Source organism: Fopius arisanus, unplaced genomic scaffold (assembly GCF_000806365.1).
Source record: "Fopius arisanus strain USDA-PBARC FA_bdor unplaced genomic scaffold, ASM80636v1 scaffold00260, whole genome shotgun sequence".
Lineage (NCBI taxonomy): Eukaryota > Metazoa > Arthropoda > Insecta > Hymenoptera > Braconidae > Fopius > Fopius arisanus.
In genome coordinates, this window is record NW_011887999.1 from 13728 (window position 1) to 23764 (window position 10037).

Consider the following 10037-nt stretch of genomic DNA (forward strand, 5'->3'; position numbering starts at 1 on the left):
AATGGAATTTTGTTGACGTTTTTGGCTTACTATATATTTCGTATTCAATATCCGGAAGCTCTAGCTCGAACACTGGAGCTGATACAGAGGTAAATGTCGCATCCATTAAAAATAATTGGCAGTATAGTTTAGGCGTATTGGCATTTCCACACTTTCTTTTATGATTTTACATTTGGGTTTAGAGAGCTTAAGTAAAATAGAAGCAAAAATGCGTAGAGGCAATGAAAAAAATTGAGTGGTAAATAAACCAAAAAATCGATTGATTATTCTGATGCTCAATATAGGCAAAAATCAAACGTAATTTGCCACTTATCGTGATAGGTTGCGTTACGCTCTTTTCCGGCACTTTTACTCGGATATACTGTAGTAGTTCTATGGAATTATAATATTGGTCTGTTTGTGGAATTTTTCAGGTACTTCTTGCTAATCAATCCAGCTCAGGGTTCCAAGAAAGGCGGAAAAAAAAGACAATGCATGTCTTTCGATCCAAAGGTGGTCAAATTCATGGGAGGAGTGGAAAGGTATCGAGGATAATCAATGCCAACTGTACATTATAAACCCATATTCACATATTTTTAAGTTAAAATTACCTTGTAAGAAAAATAAATGTTTGCATTACCGTATAATAAACATGTATGTATCAATTTCACAGTACCCACCTATTCCTCAAATATACCTGAAGTATCGAAAACTGTAATGGAAAATAACAGAACTCACGTATTAGAAATATTTATCACCGGTGATTCAAAATTACATTACGCAAGCATTTAGAAATTTCACCATACGCATTTTAGATTTTCAACATGCTTGTATCGCATAAGTTTATCACATGTGTTTTTGGTAACCAGTACGCTTGTATTGAAAAAATTCAAAAGTATGTTTAAAAAATTAAAATACAGTGATGAAATGAATTGACAGGACAGTATTTAGAAAATATAATATTAGTTTTCTGATTTTACTTGACGTTTGCATTGTAATATAACGAAACAGATTTGATATCCCACAGTACTGTAAAGTGCGACCGTTCACATCACAGTATTGAAAATGTGCAGTATGGTGTTGCTACAGTGCTGCCATCACATGTGTTGTGATTCTTGATCGGAAATTTTTTACAGTGTGTCAAACGATCAATAAGATATAGCAATGGGTGAAACATGCAAAGAGTACAGCCTGCAGTGGTCTGTTGCAATAACTTTATACACAATTTATTCTGAATAAAAAATTGTTTACATAATATCTACTATATTTGCATGTAACACACATCTAAGTATCACACATCTAACACACACATCTAACTGTTATTTCGAGCGGTTATCGATGTTGAAAATGTTATAAGTAAGGGCAATTTTACCCATGACCCTCCAGCAACAGATATTCGAAGACATCCCAATCATGATTGATCTCACTTTCAACAGTCCCATTCGCGTCCTCTGGTTTTGAAAAAAAGAAAGGTAAGGATTTAAAGGGTTAAGAAGTAAATAAATGGAGTATATTATCGATGTACATAAGAATCTTACGTGGCATCGAGAGTATTTTCTTTTCCTGGCGTTTTTGCTCAGAGCTAGATATTGCAGAATGTTGTCTTCTCGCTTTACGTTTTTTCTTGACTGAAATGGAGATAGGATGTATTAGATATATTATTATTATTATTATTATTATTATTATTATTATTATTATTATTATTATTCTCAGAATGAGGCGGGCCACATCGTACGTTTTTTATTGCATTTGATCTACCTCCATACTCCTCATTTTCATCGGCCAGCTCCAGGAAATCTGAATTCTGTAGTTCAGAACGCTTGCGTGGGAAGCATTTCCCGTGCTCTTCATCGATTTTTGCTTGAATTTTTGGAGGTAGACATTCTCTTAAAAAATCATAAACAGCCTTCTTTGTGATGTTACTGAAAATTTATGATGATTATTATTGTTAGTGAGATTCTAAAGCACACATACATCTTTACTAATAATCACAAGGCTGTATTGTAGTCAGGAATTTTTTTGTTTTTTTTTGCATTATGGTTCTTCCCATAAAAAATAGGAATGTCATTAATCCATCACATATGAAAACAGTTATCGATACTCCCGCCTCGACCGCGTTTTATAATTTTTTGCAATAAAAATTTCACCTGAGGACAACCGATCCAGTTTTCACCTGAGCAAGGAGTTTCTCCTGCACTTTCATGATACACATGTCTCGATTGTACAATTCCTTCTCCTTCTTTATTTTGGAAATGGGTAGATTATTGTTCAATCTCTGCAACTTGATTGATTCATTTTCGATGACTTCTTGTAAGTTACCTGCAATTCAAAAAGTACTATATACAATACTGAGATGATGCGAAATATTCAGGATCTCTCCCAACAACGGAATTTCAGCAATTAGAATTTATATTATTCGAATGAACCTTTATTCTTTCAAGTGAAGAAGAGAATCAATTTTAAATGGACATGACTTGATTTAATACGTGTATATTTTTTTTGGTAGATTCTTATTAAAATCGCTAATGAACAATTCGTTTCTATGCAACTCAAAGAGAAAACTATGAAAGACCATATTAGTTAAACAGATTTCCTTTTTTAATCAAAAAAATGTTGAAATAAGTCCAAAAATGCTCAATACAGTTCATTGATTCGGAAATGAATGATGAACGGCTTTTAATGAGTCAAGAATTGTAAAGTATATACGTATGAATGGGTATAAAAACGGTGACACGAGGGCCACCGACTCGAGGCGTATAATGGCGGTTATATGCTTCAGAATCATTATTTGTCCTATAATAGCACTCCCGTACACAGAGGTCCACTCAGTATCCCACAACCATTGTCTCCTTAGATATGCGATAAAACGCAGAAGCTCTGGAAAGTTTGTTGTATGCGACTGCGTTACTTCTTCAAGAACATCTATCCCAACCGTCAAAAGTTCAGGCGGAAGTAATCCGAGAGATCGACTGAGAAATTTTGCTTCACGGGGAGCTTGAAGCTTTACAAGTTTCAAGATATCTGCCCAGTATGCAGATATCGCCTGTAAGTTAATTTTAATTTGACAACTGATGAAAAAGTGATTCAAACTACAAGACGGATTTAAGCTTTAACATACTTGCACTAGGTGAAATAGGCAACCTTGTAATTTAGCTCTCGGGAACAATGCTTTACATGCTTTGCGTGGTGCTCTTTCAAAATCTGAGACAATCAGCTCAACGTTCTTCAAATCCGGAGCTAATTGTAGAACACGCTGTAGGATTGCTTCATATAGTGGTGCTCTTGCACCTCGAGTGTAGGCGTAAACTGCGGCGAAAGCCTAGAAACAATTAATTATTGAATATGGTCATTGGCCAAAAGCAGAATTGGGCTCACTCTTCGTCCCAACGAACGAGAGAAGAGAAAGTTGAAGGAGAAAGATCGAGGGGGGACCCTTGACGGTTAGATTTGATATCGAGGGAAATCCTCTATACTATTTATTGCAACAGTGTAAACAAAGAGGCACTTTTCACACGGTCATTTGTCCATCGGAGAAGGCTCTACTCTCTCATGTGTCCATCAGAGACGGACAGATTACTAAAACAAAACCATAACAAAAAAAGGGTCTTCATACCTGGTTGTCCTTTCTGAAGCTGATAATCCACATCTGCGTTCCTTTCGGCTTCTGTGGAATTGCCTGAAACGTAAAAATCAGAATTATAAAAATTGTTCGTTATGCTCATGTATATTGCATCGCAAAATCGGAAAATTCTCCAAGGCCACTTGAGGAACAATTCAAGTGTTTTCGATTGCTGTACAATGATTTACAATAAATTTTATTTTTGGAATTAACACTTTTAATGGTGCTGTTAGCCAATTTTTCATTATGATTGATCGAGCAAGGTGTCTTGCAGTTGGTTCTGATTTACAATCATCGAGAAATCCTAAACTTTTATAACGATGGTTATGAAAGATTTGCACCAGATTTCAGTGTTCGAGAGTCACTGAAAGTCCATAGTCCGTATGTTTTCGCGTTTCTCTCGGCCCATAGAGTGAAGATTTCTCTAATTCCTGGGAGACTATTTACGATGGATTTCGGGGGAGACTGAAAGTCTATTCGTTTGTCACATTTCTCTCCTTTTCGATGGATCACTGCCAATGTCTTGACTCCCGTGTAACATATAACGGATTCTATACTTATTCGCAAAAATCTCATTGTTTAAGAAATGATGTCATAACAATGAAAACAACAACAACAACAATAGAACTTTTATATATCCATAGAACGTTACTAAAACTAGAGATAATCATTCCTCGCAGAGTTGCACTTTGTGATGAAAAAAGTACTAGATTTTTGTAATAAAATGCAATTTCTTACAAATATTTATTTTGAAAATAGATAAAATGCTCTGATTCGGCCGTACCATACGTTAAGAATGAATTATTATTGAATAGTTTTGAATTATTACCTTCATTGTTCCATCAAACTCAATGATTTTCGCAGAGTTAAGCTCTGATATCGTGGTATCAGATGCAAACATCAACGCATAGCCTTCACCCCCGTCTGTAGGTTGGACAGCCCCCTTATAATTTTTTCCTACAATGTCTTTCAGTTCATTGTTATTGGTAAGAATTTGCGCCAAATCTTCCAACGATTCAGGCTGTTTCGGTCGACCTATCTCTTGTCTCCTACGTTGTATGTAGCTGTTAGCAGCTAGTCCTGATATTTGAGATGCCACAGAGACTCCATGCCTGAAAATAAAAAAATATAGCACTTACTTTTAAAAACAATTAGTAATTTTTAATACAGCAATACGTGTTCCTTGCAAATGTTGTTTCAGTTGTTCAAGTTATATGTTGTTCATTTGAAAATGAAAAAATTTCACCAATTGAGTGTCAGGAATATAACAAAAGGAATTGGCCAATACTACAGAAAAAATCTTGAACTTACGATTTGGAGATTCTATTGGTGATTTCTGTAGGAGGATTATGTGTACTGCAAGCTTGCTCCTTCAAGTCCTGTTTGTAAGCATGGAGTCTCAGCTCATCCTTACCCTTTTCATGCATGTGAGTTTTTCCATTTGTCTCAATTTTCCCATTCCAATGGACAGAGATCCTGACGGGACATCGGCTAATTCTTCCGTAGTGAGCACATCGAAGCGACTTCTTTGTGGATCCTTCATATACTAAATGGAATGTATGATTCTCATAGAGATAGCGACGTCTGCCGTTTGTCCCGGTGATTTCTACCAAATTTTCCTCATCCTGTTTAATTTTAAGGAAAATACTGAGATGAAATGTTAACCTATTTCTGTGGACATTGGAAATTTTCTTCATTCCATTGTTTTACCACTCACCATGGCTAATTCAACTCCTCGTTTATATCATAATCGATTGTTTTTTTCAGCACTCTAAAAAATCGTTGTACAACAATTTAACACTAACTACACACAATGCTACACAAAACTACTTCAATACACTATATCGTACATAACGGTTTTTTAGGTGTCTGTTGACATTTTGAAGACGTAAGTGAGCATAGGCTGCAATAGATCGCTGAGGGCGTGGCTTTAATAACTGACCGTCAGTTCTGGTAATTTGCTTGCGGTAGACGACGACAATGAGGGGAGTTTCAGCTGGAAATCCCACTCTCTCGAAACCGGCGTGTGATTGGCTTACTGGAGAACGTATCAGATATAGGATAGAATTTACGAGGTTGCAATGATGTTACACGCGATAATTTTGAATATAACAACGAAGTTTAATTATCATGAAAGAGGCGTACAATGTTTCTATAATATGTATGGCAAATTGACCTTTACACATACTACTACTATATGCTATTATTATATTTCGTTTTTTGTAACTTTTTTTTGTTTTTCCTATTTTTCCTTCAAGTTTTTATACACAGTACATGTAAGGATTGCTCTCCATTGTTTAAAAGATGACAGTTCATCAGTTAATAAAAAAATGAATAGTTATATCTGATTTTCTTTGTATAAAAAAAGTTGGGATTTTAAATAGTAATAGTAGTTATTTAAATGATAATTATCGGATGAAATATTCACAGTCTATGGTGATTGATCGTCAGCAGTGGATGGCTGATGAATGAATATCTGTCGTGGACAGTCTGTTGGTTAATAAATCCATCAACCATGATGTTCAACTGCTGTTCCGTGCAGTCGTTTCTTATGTTAAGTCCTTCGACTGCGGCATAAAAAATACTGTTTGGGGAAGGGGTGCTATATAGCATGAGCTCCTTGAGAACCCTCGATTTGCGAAGTAACCCTTCTACATTGACAGACTCCATGTTGGGGCAGCGAGTCAGTATTAGAGTCTCCAAATTTATAAGGAGGTCGAGCGATCCTCCTTTAATCTCCCGAAGATTACTGAGGGTTAGGCATTTAAGTTCTCTTAGATGTGATAATTTTGGAAGTATTCCATCGCTAATGTGACGGTTGTCTGTAAAGAAGAGAACAAATTTAGATTTCTATTTTGACCATTTTTTCGCATGCAAATATCTCTTCGATTGAAAATTTTTGTTTATGGTCCCTACCTTTAAGGGTCAAACGCTCAATTCGAGGACAGGCCTCGACCAAATTCCCGATAAAAGTGTCAGTGCACCACCGTTGAGGGCTATTCGTGCTGTTAATGTAGAGACTTCTCAAGTTTTTCAGATTCAAAATGTCATTGAGTCCCTCTTCAGATAGCTCGATTGCACTGTGAGCTCTAGAAATCGCAACAATCTCGAGAGTTGTCAAAGTTGCAATACTCTGGAGCAAGTCATCATTGATGACATTTATCGAGCACTCCTCGAGGTTCACCGATTCCAACATTTTCGTTGGCAAACTGTTGAGCATGTGTCCCTCACTAAAATCTTCAGTGAAAATTCGCAGTCTGCGGAGGGATGCGCCATTCAATCTCTCGAACCAGGTGTTTGTTCCCTTCATATATATTTCCACTGATAACTGATGTAAACTCTGATTGACCATCCCTAAATCCCGCAATCTCCTGTCCTGCACCGGAGTGTGAATCTTCACCTTGATCTCCTCCAATTGTTGACATTTTTTTGATGCCTCTGAAATGACTGTTGTCCTTTTGTGATCTCGCAAATCACTCAACTTGATCAGCCATGGACCGCAATGACGTTTGGCTCCACCCAGCTAATAGCGCGAGACTGTATTCAGCTGGATACACCCGAAGGGCATTCTTTTCCGACAAAAAATACTGAAGTAATTGGGTGAAGTGGGGGTAGGTTTGCAAACTACGGTAGGCCAACTGAACTACATTTATTATAATGATTATAATTGAATTTTCAATTATAATTAGGGATAATCATAAGTTCATGTGATTCTTCATTTTTTTTATGCTTATGTGATTCTTCATGAATTCTGTCGAAGGGGCAAAGTATAATAGACATCATTGAATATTTATCATAAATAATTATTTGTTAGGTTTGAGTTATTACAAAAAATCCCTTTTGTCGAAAATATGTAACATGTAAACAAAAATACATCATCGGCTGATGCAAAAAATATCGGTCAACACCGCAACGCGCTATTGGGCTGTCTCAATACTGCGGTGTCATGTTACCCCTCCGAGAAAGGAATGTAAACAAACGAGGATCAGTAATATTGAGAATTCTTGCCCTTGATTTACCCTTGGCATAGAGCGAAACGGAAAGCGTATACCTCTCTATTCATTAGAAAATTTATTTTTATTGTATTTCGCGTGCCTCGTCCTAGTGCTCGCTGCTCACCCCGCTTTTTGCATACTCGCCCCGCCTTCCAGTATATGGAAACCACAGGACTCATCGCATCTCTTCCTTCACCAGTAACGAGTTTTCACCTGAGCGGACAAGTGATCAACATACGGACTGTTCTGTTTTATTTAAGTTTCTATTATTTTGTTCTGTTGATACTTATGTTGTTATTCTGATGTTGGATTAAATAGAAAATGGTAAGTACGTCGACACTTTAATTTTTTACTCTTATGATTTTCCAACTTTAATATTGAATTGTCTTTAATTATATCTGTAACATGAAACATTCCGCATGAAATTTACAAATGATGTTGTTGGAGAAGAACTCTTGGCTTGCGTCAATCGGTAGTTTAAGGAATATTTCTACACGTTTTTGTAAGCAATTGTTCCGCCGAAACTCGCGTTTAAATAAAATTTTCGCTTCTGGTTTACATTTTGATGTGTAGTTTCAAAACACCTATAGTGTGAAGTTTATGCTCATTTATATACGCGGGAAATTTTTTAATAGAAAACCCTAAAGAATTCTACAGGTATTTCTATAGACTTTCTATAACACTTCTATTGAATTTTCTATACTTTTTTTGCCGTTTCTTTGGACATGTTCGATAGGAAATTCTCTTAAAAAAAAGTTTATAGAATTTGGTTGTCGATACAATTTCATCGGCTCCACTTTTCTAAGTTTTTTCATTCGAGTTTTTTGAAGAGGAAAAAATTGAAAAATAAAAATAAAAACTTGGAAAATTTGAGTCGAAAAATTCTATAGAGAAATGAAATTCTATTGACTTTTTTTTCCTATTGGCATTTTTCTATGCAATATTCCGCATCGAACATGTCAATAGAAACGGCAAAATACATATAGAAAAGCCAATAGAAGTTCGATAGAAATTCCTATAGAATTCTTTAGGATTTTCTATATTAAAAATTTTCGTACGTGTAACGAAGTACACATATGGACAATATTAAACATATCCCAAATGCGTAGTGTATCTTAAATGCACGCTATGTTACACACTTTTCAATGTTATTGGCTGAGACAATGTTTTTTTCTCTATTGAGAAATCTGTTTTACAAGAATCAGTAGTCACTGAAAATGGGAACGCCTTAATTTTTGCTTTACCACATATGATTTCTGCAATTACAGCAGAATCAGAAATGATCATCAATCGAGTCGCAAACGTAAGTCATAGTGACACTTTTTACAAGAAATTGTTATTGGTATAACATACAGATTTCAAGATAACTAATCAACTGGACATAGGTACTTCCAGACCCATGGAACACTGACATTCTCATCATTCATTTAGTTAGATTAAAAGGCGATTTATCCTCGGTAAATAGTTTTATTATTTAATAACAATTTGCAGTTGTTCCATCGATAAGTAATAACATGTCGCATTATATTGATTGTTTTCAGACCTACGGTTGTTTCGTTGCTTACATTACAGGTTCCTCAGATGAGCTTTATAGACAAGTTCTGTTGAATATTGTGACTCTGGCACCTGCACTGAGAAGAGTGAATAAGGCGATCACAAGTGTAGATGAAGCATTGGTGAATTCCATTAGTGCAATATTTCCACAAGCGAGTCTGGGTATATTGTGGTGTGATTTTGTAAGAGTGAGTGGATAATCCGATGTACTTTTACTTGATATGATAGATAGCTCACATGCAATATAATTTACCACAAATTTATATCGTCTTTGTCGCAGGCAGTCGTCGATCTCTGGCATGGTAGCGGGTTGAGTACCCGCCCGGTAGAAATTCTTCACCATTTATGGATCTTAGGAGTTACTGGGAAGGATAATATCCAATCGGGACTGAAATTCGTGGAGAATGAAATAAAGCAGCTGATTATTGAATTTCCAAAACGTGGAACGCTGTTCTATTTATTCAAAACGCATTGGGAACAGCGCATTCAACTATTGGGTGCTCCTTCACAGGTCCTCCAGTTGAGCAAACGAACCGAGAGCTTCGGTCGATATATTGCAACTAAATTTGCCTACAACAAGAATAATGTTGAAAAATTAATAGGTAAATTAAACCGGGGACCGGTTCTATTAATATTTGAAGTAGTAATAGTCACTTTTATGAGCAATTATTCTTTTATTATAAAGTCAATTCTTAATTTCTCAACAGGGGAACTGTGGGGAGGTTTGCAGATGGAGATGGACTTAATGAAAGCCTTTGAAGCTAACGATAACATCAAAGTGACTGATAAAACAGTCCCTCACACCATCCGAACTTCCGATATACAAGCTTTGGACAAAGCTCTTAGAGAGTACCAACGTAAGAGGTGTGATATATTTTAGATGAATTATG

At 36.0% G+C, this 10037-nt stretch overlaps 1 protein-coding gene across 1 annotated transcript; it reads right to left on the minus strand.

The window, feature by feature from the left end:
* Positions 1 to 1307: 1307 nt before the first annotated feature.
* Positions 1308 to 3651, minus strand: LOC105272738 (uncharacterized). The gene is made up of 7 exons (XM_011314963.1): positions 3593 to 3651; positions 3098 to 3298; positions 2686 to 3022; positions 2127 to 2298; positions 1738 to 1901; positions 1518 to 1607; positions 1308 to 1430 (listed from the first exon to the last, which is right to left on the minus strand). The coding sequence occupies exons 1-7, from the start codon at positions 3623 to 3625 to the stop codon at positions 1348 to 1350; spliced, it is 1080 nt and encodes a 359-aa protein (XP_011313265.1). The 5' UTR covers positions 3626 to 3651; the 3' UTR covers positions 1308 to 1347.
* Positions 3652 to 10037: the final 6386 nt, after the last annotated feature.